Raw genomic sequence first — 25,024 nt, 5'->3', positions numbered from 1 at the left:
TTAAGTAGATTCAGTCCCCACTCTTAGTGTCACTTAAGGAGCAAATCCGAAAAGAAGATTCCTGAGAGAACAAGTAAGAATTCAGTCAGTTAAACTCTATTTATAAACTTCGCTGTGCTGATTGGCTGCTGCATAGTTGCTCTTGTCTTCATTGGATAAAAACACATGAAAGAATGCATGCACACGGACGCAGATGCTGGTGAATGCACTCACACTCGAGCACACACCAGTACGACCACACGCCCTCAAATGTGCACAGATACCTCCACCAGCTTAGCATGCATGTCTCCTAATTAACATCCAACCCCCAAGCTGTAACGTACAGTACACACTTTAACAATAAACTCATCCGCCCTTCTCTCTCTCTCTCACACACACACACTTCTCTGCTAATCCTCTACGTGTTTGCTGAGAGGCATCCCCGTTTCCTACTTCCCTCCCTTCCTCTCTCACTTGCATTTCTCTTTCCTCATCATGCACACACACCCACACACCCACACACACATATATATCCTCCTCACAAACAGCCTTAAAAGAAAAGACTTTTAAGACTTACGGATCTTAACAGTTTCTTGGGGTGGCTTAGGGGTGTTAGAGGGTGTGTACGTGAGAGGATATGCAGCAGTGTAAATGTGTGTGTTACAGTGCGTCTGTTTGTGACTAGGAGTTTGTGTGCATCCTTGTGCGTATGTGTACGTATGAGTGTGTGTATGCATATGTGGGGAGAGGAGGCGCGAGGGGAGGGTTGGGGGTGTTAAGACTTCAGGGTTTAGAGGGATAGAGGCGAGGGAGAAGAAGGAGAGGCAGCAGTGTGTTTGGCATATTTGTGTGTGTGCACGGAGGGCGTGCGTGCGAGAGGCAGTGACGGCGGAGAAAAAGCAGCGCTAGCACTGCTTAATTAATCAACATCAAAAGACAGCATTAAAAATGAATGGAACCCGAAGCAACAGTTTGGCTAAAGTGAATTATTCAGGCGTGGAGCTTACCCCGCTGCCCAACATTCTATTAAGAGCTAAAATCTTGATTTTTTTTCTCCTCGTGCCCCCATTTAGTCTCTGTTTGTACCAAGGCTGCAAAGTTTGCTGCTGAGGATCAATGCCTGCCTTGCCCAGGGAATTTTAGGCAAACAACTCCCAGTCCACTTTTCAGGCTCTTCTGTTTGAGCCGAATGCCATTAGTCTCACTGCTGACCACAGTTACGGGCCCTTAGTTCCAAATTAAGGCTCTATTCCTTTTTCAATTAATTGCATTCAAGGAAGTGGTTTTCAATTAAATGAAAAAGTCGCTGAACTCTGAGATGAGGAGATCTTTAACCTAAGTGAAAATCCATTCTCTTTTTCATTATTTAACTGTAATTTGAATATCTACTCTAATCACATTGAATTAAAATCGTGATAAGACACATTTTAATCATTTAGGAAGCACTGTGTGCTGTCCATCATGAGTCATGATAGTGAAAGCTCAGGGACATTCCCATCATGTGTTTACTCTGCTTCTCTATTAAAATCTAAGCTCTAAATTATTGCAGTATCCTAGATTCATTATTTAACAGTGTTATTAAATAGATTTCGACAGGCATGCTGGTGCTGAAAAATAGTGTTTCCCAATCATATAATATGCCCTCAGTCAGCTAACAACAGAGCAAAATTTACATTTTGCTACTTCCTTCTCTAGGGGGGCACAACATCAGTTGTATTTCAGTGTAGCATGAAATGAAGGCAGTAAAGAAGTTGGGACCTCTATGCAGGCTACATCTTTGTTTAGCTGGTAAACACAGATGTCATGCCCTGCCAGTATGCAGCTGTTCACACAGCTACAGCCACACAGCGCCACACAGGAGCTGTAAACTCCGTCGACCAGCCGGAGGCAGTCTGCTGCATTCTGGACTCACTTCCTTTTAGGCTGGCCTGAAGGAACGCCTGGTGTCAAGGGGATAACAAAGGAAGAGGAATTATGGAGAAGAGGGATAGATGAGTGGATTTGGGAAGACGAACCAGAGGAAAATGAGGAGAGAGTATTGTGAGCTAAAGCAGTGGGACTTTGTTTGGATGCTTTTAGAAGTCTGTGTGCCATTCTCATCAAAACCAGATTGTTGCATGAATCATATTTTTATAGAGTGGCTCACTGCCTCTAGCTGAAAAAGTATTAGTGAACTTTGCATTTGTTTTCAAGTTGAAGGCACGCCAAAACATCTCTGATATGCAGCATCACTTGTTAATGTTTTATTAACCCAGTCCTCTGTGTTAACTGTTCTCCAGGAAGGAAGCTACGTCGATGGAGAACATTGAATCCAAACTGAGCAGATCTGAAGTTTTTCATTTCATTTTATGTTGTTTTGCTTCATGCTCATGTATACTTATTAACTTTAAGATATTGCACAGGAGTAATGAGAGAGTCTCTGTGTAATTATTTTGGTCTTCTTGCTGTCAAATTACTGCATCACACGGCACAGAAATACATACTTCAGACATGTAGACCAATCTGACACCTTTCTATACAAATCAGCATGAACTTTTTGGGCAATTTGAGCTACAGTAGCTCATCTTTTGGACGAGACCACATGGGCCAGCCTTCGCTCCCAACATAAGTCCTGGCCACCCATGATCCTGTTGCTTTCTTGGACTACATTTCATAAATACTAACCACTGCAGACAGCAAGAACACCCAACAAGAGCTGCAGCTTTGGGGATGCTCTGACCCAGTCTAACCATCACAAAATCACACCTGGTCAAACTGGCTCAAATCCTTATGCTTGCCCAGTTTTCTTGCGCCTAACAAATCAACTTTGAGGACAAAATGTTCGCTTACTCCCTAATATATCGCACCCACTAACAGGTGCTATGATGGAGAATAATGAGTGTTATTCACTTTACCTGTCAGTGGTCATAATGTAATGCCTGATCAGTGTATCTAGCTGGTGAGTAAAAGACAGTAAGGTACAGTACACACTCAGTATTTGCCCCCCTATAGGCTGATCTCCTGGGACACTTTGGGTTAAAAAAAGAGGAGAAAGAGACATTGAGAACAACAGTCTGGGTCTGTGACTATGGGGGCTGTATATGTGTGTGTGTCTGTGTGCTCTCCTGCGTTTTACTCAGCAGTCGACAATATGAGTTCACCTTCTCCCCAGAGTGAAAAAGTGGAAAACCATGCTGTGTGCGTGTGTGTGTTTGTGTGCACTATATCCATCTACGCTCAGGCAATGGGGGAGTGAATGTGTGCGGTGAAAGGAAAGGCTGGAGGCTTTATGTGTGTGCATGTGTTTCTTTCTTTTCCTCCCTTAGCGAATGCCTATTTCTAGATCGGTTTGAGGGTCAAGGTTTGGCCACCGGTGGAGAAAAGCTGTGTTCCCATTTAAAAGGGAAAAAAAAAGCTCTTGCTCTCGCCTCACAATGAAAAGAAGTCCGAACACACATCAACCCCTTAAAGCCTTAACCCTTGCTCTGCCACATAGCGTCTCGCTACACAGATCCTCATAAGTGCGGCTATGATAACAGATCCCCTTTGAAAGGAATGAGATAAAAACCGCAGCTTCTGCCATGCATGACATTTCACTGACCATTAAGCCAAGCTGTTAAAATTTCAATTCAAATGGATCTTTGTTTGCACAGGCTGGAGGCAACAGAGCAAATTGATGCAGCTATGATTTCATCAGTGAAAACGTTGACGCTTTAACTCTTCACCTGCCTCGTAGCTCAATACAGAAACTTTTAGAATATGATTAACACACGGTAGACCTTCAATATGCTTAACTGTGATGATACACAACCTTGGTCGCTTGGCTTAGGATTTGCTTCTAGCATTTATAAACTAAGAGTCATGATTGTGGTGACTCAGTCTCTGACTCATAGCTTAACCCTGGCCTGAAGTCCATTAGACCAGATAAACAGGGTTAGAGCACTGGTGACATCACTTTTTAGGTTTTTGAAGAGTGATGTGAAGCCTGGGTCCATATTTATAAAACCTTTAAACAGGCAGATATTAATAACACTCTGACACTTTCATTTCTACTTAGAATTAAAAGAAAGAATAACCTTTAAGACCTGTTTTAAGCATCACATGATCTGGAAGTTATTAATTATTTTTCACAAGTCAGCTGAAAGTTAAAGAGAGTGAAGCAAAAATATGAAGAAAGGCTGAAATAAACACAGGTGACAATTATTTTTTAAGCAAACAGACTGACTGAGAAAACACAGGGAGCGAGGCAGGATATGATTTCAGAGATGTAACTGAACGCAGGTGAATTAACAGGTAAAATTAATATACCCATTTTTTTATTTTTTTTTTGTTATAAACAATAGCAGAAAGTGATTTTTTTTAAAGGTGGACAAATATGACTGCTGAACATTAGAACTCTTAAATTTAAGAGCATATTTCTGTCCCAAAGGTTTAGTGGTAGAAGTAAAGTAGGTGGTTTAAAAACCAGAAGGTCAGTAACTCAATCCCCAGCTCCTCCAGTTAGCATGCTGAACTGTCCCCTGTAAATACTGAGCCCCAAATTGATGATGCTCTTGCATGCATCGGACTGTCTATTATCGAAAGGGCTTAAAGGCATAGAATAAAGGGGTGTATGCATGGATAAATGTGGTTTTGAGTCAATTTACCATTTAGTTATACTGACAACGGTTTGAGTAAAGCAAAGGACAGAACCAAAAGTTATTTCTTAGTTCAATTTCTTACTTGAACACAAAATGACACTTTTAGCTGTCTGGTAAATGGGTAATGATGGCATTCTGACTTTTTGGCATCAAATTTTTACCTAAGGGGAGGCTTGTAGTAGAGAGTTATAGGCCTAGACAGAATTCATATCTAAACAATGCTTTTTTTAAGACATAACATAATGCCAGATTTCAAAACTGGGGCAAAACTCTGCACTTTTAGCTGCTGAAGCACTCAGTAAGATTGCATGAGCATTCATTCTGTAGTGCAGCAGAACTGGGCAGAGATAAATGTGCAATTCACCTCCTTGCTCATAAGAGTTTGAACTCAAGAGAATGCAGAATCAGACTGAGCTGGACAGAAAGGATCATCATCATCATCATCATCATCATCATCGATATTCATGATCGAGCCAAACACATATACTTTTCAGTGAAAATAAAGGGTCTGAAATAATTGCTGTTAGAATGCTAAACAAACCCCAAACTAAGCAGTATTTACATGACGGATAGTGTCAACTTTCCAACCCTGTTTGTGACACTCTGTGGAGTATGCAGCATAATTGCCCCATTCCTCTAGCTGGAGTAACCTGGCAGATTTTTTAATGGAAATAATGGTGTGTGGCAAGTTAAAAAGGCCTAAAATTCAGAAAATGCAAAAAATAAAAAACCTCACTCTACTGCACCTTAAAGTTTCATGAAAGCGAGCAGTGCCTTTTGAACTGGCTTTATTTTGATGTATTTCCTGGTATTAATGATATATTTCAGTTGTACCTGAGATAATGACTCCCAGCCCTAAAATTCATCCCCAAACTAGCTGGCATGTCCTTATTAAAAGCACAATGATAATTAGAGCACCCTTGAATATGGAGGGAAAAAAAGTTAAGCTTTGCATGTTTCTGTAGTATTAAAAAAAAAATACCATTCGTGCCCCACAGATTACTCAGGGGATGACATAACATTAAACCTTTATATGCTACGATAATCTTTTCGAGCCCTAACACAGTGCAATATATTGATCTCAGCACGTCATCTAAAATAGCAATGTCCTTATCAACAAGCTGTGACCTGTTGCTGAAAGAGCACAACCATGTTCTGGATTCTCAGGGGATTCACAGCATCCACGTGTGATCTCAGCTGTGAATTTTAATGCCGTATTCAGCTCCAGCCTCCATTACAGCTGAACCTGCTGCCAGCCAAAAAGAAAAAGAAAAAAAAGATTGAAGGTCCATTTGATAGCGTAAATTCATAACCCAGTTAGTGATTTGCATTGACTCGGCTGTGATGGATGGACTCAAAACAACTTTATGAAAAATATTACTGCAGGACATCTTTGCACAATTTGTCCCCGGTATTTTTTAGCGTACTCTGTGAAAATCAGCTCTCTGCACACAACAGCAAGTTTTGAGATGGATGAAAGACTTCTAGCATCACAACCAAAGGAGCTTTGGGCTAGGGTGAAATCATAACCAAGATTGACTAATGTTTATGGATTTCTTTGTGTGTGTGATTGTGTGTGTGTGTAGAGGGTGGGGGCTATCTGTGACTATTTGAGAAAAATAGGAACGACACTAAGGAAGAGAGAAGCAGCTCGTCTCTGTGGAGTTGTTTTGGTCATGGTGCTTGAGCACTGATTAATGCTCATAGAGAGACACCAGATGGAAAGAGAGAGAAAAAGAGGGAGAGAGAGAATGAAAGACTGGAAAGGGAAATTTGGGGGAGAACAGCACCGTGGAAGGAGAGGATCAGAGGGCAGGAGACGGAGGAGAAAAGGGCGAACAGAGGCATGGGACGGGGGGGGTGAAGGGGAAAAGATTAGCATTAACAAATGGAGATGATGAGAGAAAATGAGAGAATGAACCTGCACTCCAAGAAATGTGGATTCATCTGTAGATTCTGGCTTTGGCAATGGTTTGTGAAATTCCCCCGATTAATGAGTCATTTTTGTAAATCTCTTCAACTTGATTTTTAAATTCATCTTTTAATAAAAACAAAACGGTCTGTAAAAACACGGTCAGGCTTTATATGGCTTAGATGTAGAACCAGAGAGACAACTGCATCAGTACATTTACACTACCACAGTAACAATAATTAGAATAACTTGGTTGTTTTAAATGTGCAATCAGTGCAGCTATGAATTCATATAATCGTTTAAACTGTGTTAATGAATTTAGACATGTTTATTCTACATCCTGAGTGTATATGCACCCACTATGAAATTGTTGCCTATTATAATATGTTTACCCAAATTCATCCAGTTTTGGCCACATTTCCAGATTCCAATGTAATTTTTGTTTTATTGTTTCAATTCATTTTGTGCAATAAAAAAACAAACAAATCTTAATCATTAAAATATAACCAAAGTGTTAAAATCTCATCATTTAGCAAGACTAAAACTGATGTGAGGCAGTATTAAAAGTAAATGTTTAGCTGTTTTATAAACGCATCTCTGCGTAAGGTTCTTAACTCCCTAATTTTTCATCCAGCACAACAACATATATATGTTTTTGTTATATATTAAACACTGGCCAGTGACCTGTTCACACCTAACTTCAGTTTTCTGGATAGACTACATCCTTGTAAAAGAGATTTTCTAATCTCAGTGGATTTTTTTCTCCCCGGTTAAATAAAGACTTAAAAAACTACATGTAAAAAGAAACTTTTCGTAGGACTAACTGAAGTTCATTCTTTCCGCTTCCATAGGAATTAAGAGGGTCAGTAGCAGTCAGTTGCTGCTAATAAAACGATTAATTGATCATCAACAAGTGTGACAACGTCTATAAAAACAGAAGTTGTGGCACTTTGCTTGTCTGGGACATTCAGGTGTGTAATTAAAGAAACAATCTTACCAAGAGTGAAAAAGAAGAGCAAATTCACCCCAAAGTCAAGTCGGGCAATTCTCAGAGAAAACCCAAGAGCTAGATCTCAGTTAGCATATTTAATTTGAAATATTATGATCAGATAATTAAAAAAAGACTGAACAAGGTTGACTTGTTTGAAAGGGCTGCCAGGAGAACCCTTCTTCTCTCTAAAATCAACATGGCAGCTTGGCCTAGGTTTGCAAAGCTGCATCTAAACAAACCACAAGACTTCTGGAACAATGTGTTTTGGACAGATGACATCAAAATATAGATGTTTGTCTATATTGCACAGCGGCACATTTGGCAAAAAGCAAACACAGCATATCGGCAGAAACACCTCATGGAAACACAGCAGTAGAAGGTTGATGGACTCCTCTGTATACCAAAATTAAACAAAAATATTCTATAGTCAAATGTGAGGTCATCTAAAACTTTGCAGAAACCGGGTCATGTAACAGGACAATGACAATAAAGAAAAGGATCAAGATGTTGCAATGACCCACTCAAAGTCCAGACCTAATCCTGATCTAAATGCTGTGTTGGGGATTTAAGAGAGCTGTGCATCAAGCATCAATAAACTGAAGCAACCTTGTAAAGAAGAATTCCTCCACAATTATGTGAGAGACTGATAAAGTTACACAAAAAATGAGTTAAATGAAAAATAAAAGCATTTAGGAAAAAAAGTTTAGTGTGTGTTTTAGTTTTAAATAGTTAAGTTTAACATCAGCATTTCGTAGCAAAGCATGTCTGTCCTTGATATCCGACAAACGTGTTGCACTCGCTGTTTTGAACGCATTACAAACAATTCAATTATGCATTGTTTACATCAAAGTTTGTTTGCTTGTGTTTTTGCTTGTATCGTGCATACATATCATTATGAACTTGCATGATATGAAAAACAAAATTAAACACTGGTCCACCAGTAATCACAAACTCGACAGAGTGCCTTTGAGTGCATAAAAAAATATAAACAAATGCCAGCTAGTAACTATAGCTATTTAGGGGGTGTTCGATGGGTAGTTTTCAAGACTGCAGACTGATGTTGGAAATGCACTTTTCTCCTTACGAATGCTTGTTTGGACTTTTATTACAGAAAAAAACAAACGGGTCAATACTTCGAATTCACTGGAATGTTAGTCTTGTGTTATGTGGTGTTGTGTAGCTGTCTGATTGTTAGTGTTATCATCATCTCATGGCAGAGAAACAAATAATTTAAAATACAATGTAAGGCATTGCCTACATGCACATCGTACAGTCAAGTGCAATGCTGCCGCTCCAAAACGAGGCTACTGTCATAAGGCTAAAGTATATAAATGATAGATTTCTCCCTTTTGGGGAATTTATTTTTCTTAAAAGAGGTCACAGAATAATTTTATTAGAGCAGATCATGCTGTTAAACTTCAGTTGGACTTCAAAATTACAAAAACAGAAAATCAAAGAGTAGCGCTTTAAAAATGCACTTTAACTATGCTGATTTTGTAGCGTTTGATTTTTTTACAGAAAAATGACAATGTTGTAAAGGGTCTGTGCGAACGGTTCGAGTACGACGCTACAAAGAGCATTTGCAAAAGTGTTCATTATGGCTCTAAAATGGGGTTCGGGGCTGAAGAATCTTTTTTCGGTTTAGAGCGCAGTTAGAGCTGTAACGTTTGCAGAGGAGACATTTTTTTGAAGGAGAGAGAGCGCAAAGAAGAGGAGTGGGGGGTGGAATTTTTGGGAGATCAGTGGCAAAGAAGAAGATGAGAAAAGAGGGTTTGGGCACAGTGGGATTACTCCAAGACGTGGTGAGTGGGAGACAGGAATACAGAAAGACAGAGAGGGAGGGAGACACCAAGACAGCAGCACTTCTTTTTGATTTGTAGTAAAAAAAATAAAAAATAAAAAATGAAGAGGAAAGAGACTTCCTGTTTATAGCAATTTAGGTTTATATATTATCTAAAAAATGGAAATGTGTTGGGAACAAGAGCTGCTTGGCCTAATTCTTTTCTAAATTGAAACGTCTTATGAAACCTTTCACCATTTTGTAAATGTACACTGTCAAAGCTTCAGTCTCATAGAACCGGCTAGCTTTGCAGTCAAAATAAGTCTTTCCCATTAGACAGCACACAAACAAGCAATCATACATTACTGATGACCACATGACTGAGGTATTAAGTACTCATTAAGTAATAAGTATTTTGAGAATCTGCTCTATTTTGAATTTGAGAACATTTCTTTATTGACACACCTTTGCAAGATTATCCAAAACACTGCTTAAAGACAGCAGAACATTTTCAACCCTTTACTTCCACAAAAGCAAAGTGTCTTTCTGTGTGGAGCTTTCTCTATCTGGCTCTCCAAAGACAGATGTTAAGTGAACCACTGATTGAAACTCACTTTAGATGTGGATGAAAGCGTCAATATTCTATGTTAGCCTTGTGATTCACTGGCAAACTATCCACCACCTCTCGTCAAATGTCAGCTAGGACAGATAAAAAGCAAAACACGGGGTTAGAAAATAGATGGTTAGGTGTACATAAGATTTTTTTAATGTAATTCTATACTGTAAATCTATTGAAAAACTACTCTGCATCATCATCTCTTCTCTGTTCCTGATCTGGTCTCAAAATATAATCCACCTCACAAAGGATGCTTCTTTGTGAAACCTGCTCCTGGAAGTATACCCTGGCAAATCCAGCTTTGAATGCCTTCAATGCATCCACATTAACCTCAGCCACTGAAATCAAGAGGCTTTCTCTTATGTAGGAATTTCCACCGCCAAAAAAAAATAGAGGAATAGAAAAAAATGCAGGGAAAAAAATAAGAGTTCGTGAATATGACACTGAAACAGCCAGCCTCACATCATCCAGCATATGAGAACATCGAGTAATAGATGCATACAGTGCTGGGAAAAGTTATTCCCATGCAATGAAAAATTATACTTTCTGTTTTTTTTAGATTTGGCATTTTTCTTGCACTTAAATGTTCCAGATCATCAGAATTAGATATATTGAAATTGAGGGGTTTATTTTATTTTTTATAAAGATTGCATTTATTTCAGCAACAAAGCTATCCAAACCTGCCTGGCCCCACGTGAAAAACATACAAAAAAACAAACAACTAAATGTAGCTTTTTGAGTGACAAGGTCTAGACTTAAATGATGGACTTAAACAGGCAATTCATGCTTGAAAACTCTCCTATGTGGCATAATTAAAACAATTCTCCAAAGGAGAGTGGACCTAAATCCTCCACAGCGATGTGAAAGACTCATTGCCAGTTATTGCAGTGGCTTGATTACAGTTCATGCTGCCAAGGTCGGCACAACCAATCATTAGTTTTGGGGGGTAATTACTTTTTCACAAATATATATATTTGATATAATATATCTACTCTGGTTATTTTTGTCCAATTAAAAACTGCTTCATGACCTGAAATATCTAAGTGTGAGAAATATGGAAAAAGAAGAAATCAGGTAATCATGATACTGTATATTGCATCGGAAATAGATCGTCTTAATAATCTCCTCGGTTAGGATCCATTGTTCCAGAGCGCTGGCAAACAAATAGCCCTATTTGTAGAGCTCGCATGATTCTGATTCAGTGGCTTTGTTTTTAGGAGTGCACTTGCAGTGTGGATGGTAATGACTCGAGTGTACTGCACTGGTTTCATGTATTTGTTGAATGAAGATAAAGTGCAGTAAATGATTTCTTTGTCCAGTTTTAAATATTACTTTGCAGAAAGGTGTTTGCACATAGGAAATGTGGAAACATGGAAATTGTGTTTACAGTTATTAAAAAAGTGTGTCTCTTTTGAGAAATGAGGCAGAGCTTTAGCCAGTTATGTGTTAGAGGCCAGAAAAACAACTGTTGTTAATATCTTACAAATGACCCAAATGAGAGTTTTCTCTTCTGGGTGGAAAACAAATCCATTATAAAAGGTAGTCACAAAATGTGTCTTTTATCTCTTCCTCTGGTTTAAGTAGATTTAGCAGAACGTCCAAAAGTCAGAGGTTTTGTGAAACGACCATCAGGTTTTGCTATGTTGTAAAGCTGTCAGTATGCTTCAGGTTAACTTTTGCATGTCAAAACAGCTCTGGTTGTGTATCAGCTCCTTTGAGGATTCTTGCAACTTTAGTGCTATTTAACATATTTCCAACCATTTTAATCTAGACCATTGCAAGTATGACTGTTAGTTGGTTGTTTTGCACATTCTCTCACTCCAGCATATTTGACATATTTCACTTGAAAACTTGTTATTTTCCTGGTCCCACCTGAACCAATTTACTTTTGGTTGAAATGCTTCAAATGGTTCGAAATTAGGCTATCAAACTACTGCAGAACCTGTTTTTCATCGGTGTGAAAAGGTTATCAGTATTTGATCAGGTATGTGGAGAGAAATCTATCTAAAGCTCACCTTTCACACAACAAAGCATGTCACTTTCCAGTACAAACAAGCTCCCAGGAAGAAACCACCAAAAAGTGTCACCTGTTTTCCCTCAGTGTGTAGCAGACTTTCTTCTTTTTGTGTCTGAATGCTACCACTTGAAACATCTGTAAATAGCATTTCTCCTTTTGAGTTAATGCTATTAACACTCCTTTTGAGTGTTTTCCTTACCTCTAGCCTGAGAACTAGAGGTCCTGACTAGTCAACATAACCATGGATCCAAAAGACAATGCTGATGTTGTTCTAGTCAGGGCAATCTCAGTTACCCAGCTATGTAGGGGTTTTTTTTTTCTTTTGTCTTTTGCTTCTTGGAATTGGCCCTGAGATTGAATTGAAAGCAAGTGACAGAGAGAGAGAGAGATTGATACAAAGAGAAGTGGACAGAACGAAAGCCAGAGAGTTTTGAGGAGGGAACCAGAAGGAGATCAAGGCAGAGAGTCAGACACATATGAATCAGAGAAATTGAGGGGAGGAGGGAGGGAGTCAGAAAAGAGATGCTTGCTATTAGAGTCAGACAGCATTGACCTTCACTCCATGCTGAACCACGTACAACATTCAGCACATATGGCTCCAGTTAATGTGGCGAGACCTGAGTCTGTGTATGCGTGTGCTTTAGTATATATGTGTGTGTATATATATATATATATATATATATATATATACACACACGTGTGTGTTTGTGTTTCTATTTTTGATCTACTCGTAGGAGTGTGACTATTAGTATGAGTGTGCACGCTTCTGTATGTGTGTCTTTGATTTTGTTTACATGCTGATGTTTGCCTGCATGTCGACACATGGATTTATGTGTGTGCGCGTGCTCGCCAGCATACACAGCGTGTATCTTAATTGGACTCCATTCAAGTGTTTAATTACTCATTAGAGATGCTGCAAAGCAATCTATACACCAGCTTTCCCCGTTCGCTCTCTCTGCCCTCTGTGACTCGCAACCCACAGAGGCTCAAACGCTTTGACCCAAACTACATGGATTAGTTCACCTCGTCAATCTGGATCAACCCATCCATATTAGATGAAGATCCTTAAGCCAGAGGGTGATGCCAAAGCAAGGCAGACAGCTAATATGTCAGTCAGTCTGACACTCCATCAGTTTATTCTCGTGTAAAAGTAGTTGTCAGGCAGACAGTTTTTTTCCACTGAAAGATGATAATCAGTCCACTGGTAGGCGAATAAGTCAAACTGGCTAAACTAGTCAGTTACATAATCACTTTGTTGATCGGGGCAGAAATCTGAGAGCGGAAAAACACTGCAAACCTTTTGTTTATATATGAAAGTAACAGTAGTATTCCTCAAGCACAGACTAAATGCAACTCGGTGGTTAAACTGAAAAAAACATGAAAAGAATTGATCTGTAACTTTTAAAGTGAAGGTTCTTACACCAACATTGAGCTAAAACAGTAAACACATTTGTCCCAAGTCTATATCATGGAGAATTGATATTATTTGCTTGCCAGACTTGAAAGGTTTTTGTAGAATATGGGGTGTAAAAAAATCGTAAATGTACAAAATAAAGTTAAAGGTTTTGGTTTTGTAGTTGTACTCCCAGAAGACAAACTGTATACCTCTGGCCAGATGTAGGCTGGCCATTTTTGTGGAAACATTTTGTTATTTTCATCATTCTTAACAAAATGTTTGCGGTCCGTTTTAATGACAGCCAAAGATGGCCCCCAATCTGTCAGGAAAAAAAAGTTGAACTCAACCTTGAAGAATGCATGAGTATTGATGGAATAAAAAATGTCAGCCAGTTCTTCTCCCTTCTTTAAACATTGACTCTGTGGATACGTGACATTTCTGCCGCTCCCCACCCTTGTTGAGAGATTCCCATTGGCGAACTTGGACACCAGCCATCAGCCCCTTCATTCGTACATCTTTTTGAGCCAACCTTGTCGATACCAATAGAGCCCCAGTGCTGTTTGTGCTGTCGACAGTGCCAGCGTTGGTGCTGCATCATGGTGAATGCCCCTCAGAAAACAAGGAGACTGATATAGGCATATCATGCACTCTGCCTGTCAGCTTGTCAGAAATACCGTGTGTGCCCGAGCTCTCATCTTGTCCGTCTGACTAACTCAACCTGCTTGCCCATCCATCAGTGGCTTTGTCTCTGTATCTGACTGCCATCGGGTCTATTCTGTCTTTACTTTTTGTGTGTATTTTTTAGCAAACACATCACCAAAGTGGTAATTATCCTTCCCGGGTGGGGGGCTCAAGAACAAGGTTTGTTATGTTAATCCAGTCAGTGGGCGTTGGGTTGTATGTGTATATGTGAGTGATGGGCAGCCTGTTTTATGTCTGACTGTGTGTATGTGTACATATGTGTAAGAATTTCCCAGGGATTGACACAGGCAGCACTTAATCCGCAGGGGGGCTAAGTTGCCTGTCTTGGAGAAATACATAATAACCTTTCAGATGTGCTGAATGTCACCACAGTGATCTATGGGCGACATTATTCAGAGTGACAGATGTGGAACTTGTCAAAACAACACAGTTTGAGCTGCTCAGGAGTGTGTGCCGGTTGTGGGTTGAGGCTTTTGATGGTTTCTTTTTCATGCTGGGTTCGGTGCACGTACAGTGAGATGTGCATGTGTGTGTTATGTGCTCTATTCCATGCTGTTTGCATGTGTTTAACACAGAAGTGAGGATCAAGAGCTAATCTGCATAATTAAACATGTACATCTGTGCTTATGAATCCCAGTACTTCGATTTGTGTTAATTTGGCTTTACATTATACTGAATGCATTAATGCTTTCAGTGTTACATGTGTTATTTTGTTGAGATGAGCTTGTACTCTACACTATAGTATACATCCATGTGTTGGAAATGTCTAGATATGTCAGCCTCAGTGTGTTTGTTTCCAGGGAGGTACCATATTTACTTTTCCTAACGTATCTAAGCATCAGCAGCAATGCGATGGGAGACACAGGAGAAGACAACAGCATGAGAAAGGAACACCTCATGCTGGGGGAAAAAGCAGCTAAAGAGTCCTAGCCAGAGGATGATGTATGTGTGCGTGTGTCTGTCTGTGTGCACGAAGGAGTCCTTTTAAACATTCAAACAGAATGAGCAGAAAGCAGATGATGCCATGGTGAGGGAATAAAAATACAATAATGGGGGAAGAAAGTTAAGACAAAGGAGAGAACAGGAAGAGAAAAGAGGCGGGTGGGGGCGCTGACAGTCGCGAAGACTGAAAAGAGGAGATAGCAACAATGTCAAAAGATGCTGGAGCTGAGCTCCAGAAAGGAAAGTGCTGGGAGAAGAAGAAAGAATAGAGAGGGAGTAAATGAAGCAGAAGTGACTGGAGATGAAGATTGAGGGAACGAAAGTAAAGAAAAGGAGGAAAAGACAGAGTAAAGTCAGGAGAAGATGAAGATGGAGAGATAGAAACAGAGAGTAATGTGGAGTTAATTGGAGAGATATTGAGAGTGACTGGAGTTATGGTGTAGGAGACTGAGACAGCAACATAACTGAGGCTACTTTCAGCCACACACGTCTACAAAAGCCTGCAATTTCTTCCTGCCAGAAAGCCAAATGAGGTGAAATCGTGCCTGTTTTGAATATGAAATGTTACATTTAAAAGACTCCACATATTCATTTGGCCAACAGTGCACAGAATTTGCCAGGGTTAGGCAGCAATACTGGTGGAGTCTCTTTGTGCTGGTGTGTGAAGGAGAGCAAACCGGATGTTCATTACTCTCAATGAGAGAATGGTGATAAACTGCGTCAAGATAGGAGTTGGCAACTAAAGTTGGACAACAACTTTTGAGTTGACTGAAGATGTGACAGTGAATTGGATTTAAAAATTGAGCCAAATCCAATTCTTCCACCTATCCTGCTTGCAACCAAAAAAAAAAAATAATAATCACCTCTGTGCAGAAAAAGTATCTACAGAGACCCAAAACTTTTTTGTGTTATTTTCATGGTGTAAGTTGCGCATTTTAACATTAGAGTTGCTACATGTGTTGACACGTCATTCCCATCACTTCAGATGAAGACAACTTGGGTTGCATCATGTGCATTCTTACACATGATGCAACCCAAGCAGCGATTCACTCATAAATCCTCTGCCCCGTAACGCTAAAAGAGCCCAAACATCCTCATCCTAATTCTTCAGTTCAATTTGCACCAAATCACAACAACAGTCTCCTCAAGCCTCTTTATATTGTAAGGTAAAGATCCCAAGTTATCAGATAGCAAGCAGCAATGATAAGCTGAATGGGTGCAACTCACTAAGACACATACATGTACCTGCAAGTTAGTCTCAGTAACAGACTAATAAAATACTAGACCTGTTGGCCTGATTGTCTACTACTACTGCTGCTGCTACTACTAATATGAGCGACTGTCCGTCTCCCAGCAGGCCATATTTCTTTGTTGGATAATTCCATTAGAAATGCTACAAAATGAACATACACCACAAATGTGGTTGAGAGTCTCAAATCGTTGGCTTGAATAAGCAGTGATGATGTTCAGCAGAGAGCAGTCAGCTGTCATGATTATTTATAACAAAAATAATAATAATCATACCCAGTACAGTTGTTATGGAAAATTAACTATAGCATGAAGGCTCTAAACGTGTTATTTTATTGGCGTAAGTTGGGCATTTTAACATAAGAGTCTATGGGGAATTAATTCCTTAGTCAGCCTCAGGTTGCCGTTAGAGGAACTGCATGTTCTGTCACTTGGCAGTTGGCTTAATTTGACTGCCCTATGCTTTGCACTTTATTTGGGCACAGATGCTGCACACACACACAAAAAAAAAACAGCATGCAGACGGAAAACAAAGTTGTTTACACAGTAAAATCTGAAAGCTGTTCCCTTAAATAAATCAAGCGATAAGTTATTTCAAGAAGTGAAGAAGTGTCCAAAAATCCAGTGTCGAGAAGTGTCTACCAAATGAAGACGTTGTATTTTGAAATAGTGCCTCCTGTAGTTTTTGCGGGTTTGTGCAGCCAGTCTCTTTTCTCCTCTGAGCCATTTTTACCAAAAGCAACTGGATCAGAATTTGACTGACAGACCAAGAATGGAAGAAAGAGGTTTTTCTGGGGTTTTTTTGGTTTTTTTGCAGGCCACGGTGTGAGTGCACCATAAGTGGGAGTGACAAAGACAGATCAAGTAAAGCTAAAGAAAAGGAGAAAGTTATAGAATGAGAGTGGGATGACATAGTGGGAGAGAGAGAGAGAAGCATCCTTTGATGTTTGGTGGTTGATGGAGCCTGCTGTTTAGGACGCAGGCAGGTATGGTAAACATCCAAGGCTTCTCCAACCAGAGGCTTTGATCACAGCCATATTGAGAGAGGATGTTGATGACTCACTGTTGTCAGAATACTAAAGAGTGGCCACTACACGCAGGAGTACAGTTACTACTGTATGGAAAAATACAGAACTTGCGATTGCAGCAGATACGCACATCCAGAAAAAAACCTCAAAGACATGTTTTCTCTCGTCCCCTTTTTGTTTGGATCTTTTATTTCAACTTTTAAGCTCTCCCATTTCTATTTTCTTTCATCCTGATATGTGCACACAAAACCATAAAACACTTTAACGCAGATCCATTTCCACTGATTATGGTCCAAGCCTCAGAATGATCCTTTTATATCCAGATGAGAGCTACCAGCCAAAAGCCAAGTCTTTCAGCTGCGTCTGGCTAACATCACCAGACAATTCAATTGCACTGAGAGAGTGAAGAGAATTTGTGAGGCATCAGAGGATTATGAATGATATCATATTGCTCAGGTTCATACACAGACAATATTAGAAAGAAATTGCTTCAAGCGGCGGAACAAAAAATATGAAAAGACCATGTACTAAACAACATGCACTCCAACAGCAGTCTGTTTAACAGGCATAATTTAAGACAGTGTTTTCATAGATACTGCTTAATTTCAAAAGCATAAAACATAAAGTTTTAAATCTTTATCTTTCTACCCCTTCAGAACTTAATTATCAATATGCTAGAAATACAAACACATATCTTTCCCTGGAAATGAAAGATAATCAAGTTTTTTCAGCCGTAAAATAACAAGCATGGACATTATTTCTTGTACCGGTTGTAAAAGTTTACACTGAATGAGTAAAAGGATTAGTGAAACTTTATAATTTTGCTCTGTACTTTGTTGTAAGCTACCTTAAAGCTTCTTTTGTGCCGAATGTTGAATTATTATGATGAAATAGGGTTGGGGGGAGTTATTGTTTGTCAAAAATGAGACACTCTATGAAAATTGGTGCAATCCGTACTGCTTTCTGTTCAGTCACTTGAAATTCCCTCCAAGATATTCCATGATCCAAGAAGTGGAGGCATTTAGGAACCACAGAAACTTAGCGCATGGTCGCGTAGTGCATAAAAGTCATCAAAGCTCTGCTGACTCAGTAACTGCAGAGCTACAAATCTCCTCTGCCATTAACAACAGCCTCCAAACTGTGTATCAGGAGCTTCATGGCATGGGTTTCCATGGTGCAGCTGCTCCTGTAGGTATAATGTGTAGGTAGCTCTGATATTTTTTATTGCAGCCAGTTCACTAACTCTGTAAATTAGATCCTTCTGCATAGCCCAGTCACTGTTTGTGCAGATGCTTAATTTATGTAACTGCAAGCAGTACCTGAGTAATAAGTACTGAGAAAGGTTTTGCCTATTTAGAGAGCGTACAGAAAAGGGTGGTGGGTTGATCTAATGCTGATTGGTTGACAAATGGGCTGGCACAGGGAAGGGAGTGACAGCGGAGTTCATCAGGAGTGAGAGAAGCACAAGAAAAAATTTTATAATTTAAATTTTCTCCACTGAATGGCCAACAACAACACAAGCAAGAGTAGCACACAGACTGGTTGTACCACATATTTTTGACACTGCCCCCATCTGACAACAGATACTCTCTGCAGGTAGATCAGCAGTCCGAAGCTGCCCACGGATCGCTAATAGACTGCCAATGTGCTACCACAGCTGAGCCAGAAATTCCCCATGAGGTTTTCCTGAATTATCGGTGTCCACACTTTGAAAAAAAAACTCCACACTAAAGGAATAAAAGAAGTCGAAACAGGCAAACAAAAGCCATCACAATATTGTGTATGAAACTTCACAAAGTTTGATACTTTTAAGCTGAGAGGATTGTATTCTTGTGTTTACAAACTAGCAACACTGTCTGTCTCACAAAAAAATCGAGAGGCACAAGCCACAACGGTGCCGAAGAGATGTCACAACTGATGGCGCACCCTGCAAAAAAGCAGAAATGACTATATTTAAAGAGGTTTAAGCCTCTAAACCTGAACCACTGAACCATTCGGGTGTTAATATTCGGGACTCAAGCTGCACCTAGATATTTGGGAAATGACTATGTGTTGTTTGTCGGTTTGTCCAACAGTTTACCTGCATGCAACCTAGGCTTGCTCAAACGTGGGTGCGCAATGGTACTTAAACAACAATTAGAAACCACAAAACATTTCATAATAAAGCTCTTCTTGGCAGATTTTGCCAATAAGGGACAAGAAGATGCCCGCTTATAGAGATGAAGTGTGTTTAAAAGACTGTTCTATTGCAGATGTAACAATGATGTTACAGTGCTCTGACTATGAGCTAATAACACTAAGAAATTAAAGCCCTGATGTTCAGCGAAATGTAATTTTCAAGACTTAAGTTGCAAATAAATTACATCATAAATAGAAACATTTATGAAGCTTCATAATGTCAGCTTTTATTATGAGTTCTTTAAATATAATGTTGCACAATACTGTTATATCACTGCTTTCACAGCTTTGAAATATACGCACATACAGATTCAAAGACATCCCATTAAAAACACCAATAACACACAGACACACACACACACACACAGCTCTTTCTCAAAGAGCCGTGTCTTATATGTGAGTGCATTCCCATGTCTTTTTTGGCTAGTGCAGTGTGTGTGTTTAATTCCAAATGACACTCAGCCTGAGAGTGGAATATACGGGACACACAAACTGTGACACACACCAACATGCGCTTTTTAACAGCTCACAGTGCAGTGGCACACCTGCACGTTCACCCACTCACCTGCACACACGGTTTCGGCTCGCCTCGGCAAATTAGGAATGCAGACAGTGTCACAGGAGCAGGGCAGGGCACTGATACAAGCTAATGTATCCTGGCACATTAGCCCTTTCTTGGATTGAGCATCCTCACCGAGTGAGACCCACTTTGCCATGCTACCATTTAACCGGCCACACACACACACACACACACACACATGCTTGCCTGCATGAACACACACACATCCGTACTTTGCTGCATATCCAATGTACTAATGCTCAAGTGGTAGTCATCCATAAATGTATCAGCGCACAATCAATAGGCAAAGCACATTTGTCTCAGATGAAAAACCATAGTCATATAAATTGAAATGAAATATAGAAAACTCCTCTTCCATCTGCTCTTCTTCCATCTGGCCTCCATCTCCTCTTCTGCTTTTTCTTTCCTCATTTTTCAGCTTTATTCTAAACTAATTTCATGCAATCTCATTACCCCATATTTGATTGTCGCCCTCCTCTCTCTGCTTTTTCTTCTCTATTGTTCTAGCTTTGCACATATTTCTCTTCCTCCCCCACCTTTTTTTCTCTCTATTTCACCCCTTCTGTTCTTTGCTTTCAGGCTTTTTATTCTCATTCTATACATCTCTCCCTCTGTTTCTCCCTCTGCCTTCCCCCTTTAGTTGTTAATAAGAGTTGATTGGGAGCAGAGAGAGCCAAGAGGAGCTCCCTGGTGGATCAATGCCTCTAAATGATCTGTTCAAGGATCCCTTTAGAAGCTGCAAAACGCACTCTGATAGGGCACCGAAGCATGAAGACGCTCATTTCACATCTAACTCACTTCCTGATTTGCCCTCTGGGAGAGAGATAGGACTGCCGTTATAGGGATAATTTGTCCCAAAGCTAAATATCCCACTAACCAAGAGTGCTTAGACCAAAATGTCTTCATTCTAGGCAATCAATTACTGCCAAGGTGAGGGAGAAAATGATGAATTTGTTTAAAAAGCCCAAGCCGCCTGTGTGCGTGCTGTCTGTGACAACTAGATTGCACGACAGCTTGGTTTTGTTTAGGCTATGCTTATTTGATTGAAGACATTTTCCTGCGTCTCAAATTTACCGAGCTTCGACATACAAGATTTGATAACGCGGTGTAATGAATTTTAAATGTACTTGAGGTGGTACATTTGGAATTGAATTGATTGTAGCTGTGGTGATGATAATGAAGGTAATGAAAAACACCGGAGGACGTGGCGGTTGCAGACATCGACAGGTTTACTTGACCACAAAGAATAAAATGGATATTGCACTGACTATTTAAAAATGCATCGAAATGTTAGATGGTTTACTGAAAAGATGTTTATACTTTTACTCTACAGAGCTCATTTTCGCCCTGCTTTTTAAAACACATCTGCTGTGCTCTTTCATAAGGTATTGGCTACTAATAGAAAGGAATTAAATGCAATTTCCTACAGGAAACATTACGTTCCATTTTATTTTAATTTAACCTAACTCAACTTAACTCATTGCCTGTTTAACTTAACTACTGAGCCAACATATACTCTGTCCTGCTGATATAAACATCCCAGAGCAATCAGCACCAGTTGCCATGTTTATTAATCAGCAAACAAAAAAATAGCCTCCAACAAATGCAAACGATTCATTATAAACACACCGTGCATTATTTGAAATGTATGTCTATAGAAAAACAAGGCAGGGAAATCCAGAAGTGTAGAGAGGCAGGCTGCACGCTGTTGGTTTTAGTCCTCATCTGCATTTGTTGACAATAACAAAAATATAGAGTATCTCCAGCCTCATCCTTTAAAGAGAGACTGTTTCACTTCACTGACTTCAAGATTGTAAACAGAAGTTCAGTTCTCTTATAAACAGCACTGGCACCAAAATATAAACATAAATAGAGCCTGTATTATAAAGGGAAAATATGCAGCCATATGTTTTTAATGTATTAAAAGTGACTAGCAGAGGTTGCTGAAAAAGGATGAAGGGGCCAGCATCTCATGCGTTTCCATATCACCTGCATTCTATGAATATTATAAGGGACTGCCGCAGTGTAGAAACTCCAGGATGAGCGTTTTAATACCAATAGTTTTTTTTCTTTAATAACTTGTTTCGGTTCATGATGCCAACCTCACTGATCTGCATGCTTGCTGAACTAAGTGGACACCTACAACAGCAATGTGTGCTCTCTACCACGATGACCTACTTCTCTTAAGTATCATATTCATTCAAGCACGCCGACTGGAAAAAAAAACCCCTGTATTTGAAACATGCCTCGAATTCCCATAAATTGTAGTTTACCGAGCTTTATTAAAATAAAATTGGTTGCTAAACTGGCATAACCAGAGGGATCATCATTGATTTTTCTGGCTTTAACAATATATTGTTTTGTTTGTTTTTTTAAATGCCCTCTAGGATTTTTTTTTCTTTTCACTGACTCAGGTGGTTTAAATCAGAAAAGCAGTTTCAGTGTCCTTGAGCAATATATGGAAACTCTAAGGAGTGTTGTTCTGCGACCTTTGATTTGCCTCTGAAGATGTGGAAACACAAAAATGTTCCAACAATCGCACAATTTCATATGGTTACATTGCACCGGATGACTACGCTAGGCAGATAGCTTCCTTTGTGCTGTGCAGTCATACAGAAATTGTAGTAAATATCGATTGTTTTTCAGGAATATAAAGATTTTTCTTAAAACGTAAGTCTTCCACGGTCTCATTTTACCACAGAAAGCACAGCTCCTCACAGATTCTGCGCAGATCCCTGAGTCTGTTCGCTTATTTTTTATTCATGAAGAATGTTTCCTTTTTTCTGTGTCTTACAGGTTCTGGCATGGAGAGTACAGGGTGGCAGTGAACATCAATGACTATCTAGACATCTATTGTCCATACTACGAGGGGCCTCCATCCCACGGACGCATGGAGCGCTACATCCTATTCATGGTCAACCATGAGGGCTACACTTCCTGCCAGCACAGGATGCGTGGCTTTAAGCGCTGGGAGTGCAACCGTCCCACCGGTCCCGATGGGCCCCTGCGCTTCTCAGAGAAGTTCCAGCTCTTCACTCCTTTCTCCCTGGGCTTTGAGTTCAGGCCTGGACACGAGTACTACTATATCTGTAGGTTATCAGCCAAGTAGAGTGTGTTTCTCTGTGTTTTGGGAAATTGTGTGTGCAGGTAAAGATGTTTGTTATCTGTGTGTGTGTGTGTGTGTGTGTGTGTGTGTGTGTGTGTGTGTGTGTGTGTGTGTGTGTGTGTGTGTGTGTGTGTGTGTGTGTGTTTGCATGGTATCCACGCTCCTGCTCAATTTGCATTTGTAAACAATATATAAATATGCAATCAACAGAAGCTGATTGAGAGCCCTCTCAAACACAGCCCGCACAAATACACCTTCCATCTCCTATTCGCCCCTCTCACTCCTCCCTCACTTTATTTCTTAGCGCATCTCGCTGCTTCTGTCGAGATCATAAGTGGTGTGCTCGGCAAAGTGGTAAAAATGTCAGCAGGCGTAGTTTGTAATCATTTTTATATTAGCTCTATTGATGTTTCTCCTCACTTCAACAAGTGATGTATTAGTATTACCCCCCTGAGACTACTTTTTTGAACAAAAGCTATCATTCCCCCAGCAGGCGTGGGACATATAGTAGCTTCAAATTACTCTTAAACATTGTTTTCAACTTCTCAGTGTGGGATGGATTTACCGCATCCGGACTGTTTAGTGCAAAATCAGTTGGTAATCACAGAAAAGCAACATTAAATTGACTTTGGGAAGCTTTACTGTCAATGTTCAAACACAGGAAAGCACCACTTTTCCTTTTTATGCTGTAGGAGCTGCAGTTGTCTGTTTTAGTATCCAAACCACCTGGGATGAAACGTGTTTTTCACAGAGCGCATAATTACAAGGACACCAAAAGCAATTGAAAAAACTATGTATGCTGTTTTATGCTTCTTTTTTTTTTTTTTTTGCTTTCATTTGTTTGGTTGGCTGATTTTATTTTTCTTTGTCAGTCTCAAATGACCATACAGTCATTTGATGAGTTATGTAAACTCATCATTCGTTTTTGATCAGTTTAATTTTTAATAAGTACATGTCAGTCAGCAGTGTTAGAGAAAATACTTTGCTCTTGCAGGATTCAGTTTGCCAGCAGATAGTTATAACGACTCAGGAAAGTCATCCTATTCTTTTTTTTCTGACTTGACCTTTGAGATTCTCTTAAGAAAAATCTTATTTTGTCCAAAAGATTATTTTTTTTACTGCGTGGAATTCTGCCAGTATGCAGCCTGACACGGGTCTCTTCATTTCTCCTTACATTATCGCTGCACAGTTGGCTGAAAAACTGACCTTGACCTTTTTAGCAGGAGATGGTGCATTCTCACCATGACTCATAATGGGAAGAAGGTCCTGTAGCACCAGTTTCAGGTCAGGTTATAGAGGGAGTTTTTTTGTCCTTGGATAGTGATTCTCATTTTACAGTGATATTGTCTTCATTCTGAGAGTACAAGGAGACTTTAAGCAAAGAAAAAAAGTTAGATATAGATAGGCAGATTCTGAAACAGGTTTAGTTTTTCAGGTTTTATTTCTCATGCAGCAACAGTAACTGGTTTTGCAATACAATTAATATAAAAACAAATGCGCTATGCGAAAATACAACACTTTTGCATTACTGAAAAGTTTGCATTTAAGACTATTTGTAGGTAAAGAAACTTTTTTTAAATGCTAGTTGTCATCTACAAATATTTACCCAAGTCTGTTGTCTGCACAACCACAAAGACACAGCAGGCGAGAGTCAGGGAGCTGAAGAGGCAACGATAACAGCCTCCCGATGTCCCGATGCACTTTTCCCAGTTGGCACACATACACACAAGCACACATTCTTCTGTTTTCAGTCTCATGTAGGGATGGTTTGGGCCCCTCTAGTTAGTTGCTGACTATGGTATTGTGCTCACGGGACCCCTAGGGATAGTGTGTGTTCCACATGACTAGAATGCTTGTGAATGTGTTTCAATATATATCTGTGTGTGTGTGTGTGTGTGTGTGTGTGTGTGTGTGTGTGTGTGTGTGTGTG

At 39.8% G+C, this 25,024-nt stretch overlaps 1 protein-coding gene across 2 annotated transcripts in view; it reads left to right on the top strand.

Moving 5' to 3' along the window:
- The window catches only part of efna2a (ephrin-A2a), an 80,819-nt gene that overhangs the window by 48,578 nt on the left and 7,217 nt on the right, over positions 1-25,024 (top strand). For both annotated transcript variants that reach the window (XM_005736586.1, XM_005736585.1), the window contains exon 2: positions 22,785-23,077. In XM_005736586.1, coding sequence (XP_005736643.1) covers positions 22,785-23,077 — 293 coding nt within the window. The remainder of the gene's footprint in view (positions 1-22,784; positions 23,078-25,024) is intronic.

The sequence above is a fragment of the Pundamilia nyererei genome, unplaced genomic scaffold, assembly GCF_000239375.1.
Source record: "Pundamilia nyererei isolate P.nyererei 1_Seehausen unplaced genomic scaffold, PunNye1.0 scaffold00070, whole genome shotgun sequence".
NCBI lineage: Eukaryota > Metazoa > Chordata > Actinopteri > Cichliformes > Cichlidae > Pundamilia > Pundamilia nyererei.
This window is presented reverse-complemented; position numbering and strand designations above follow the sequence as displayed.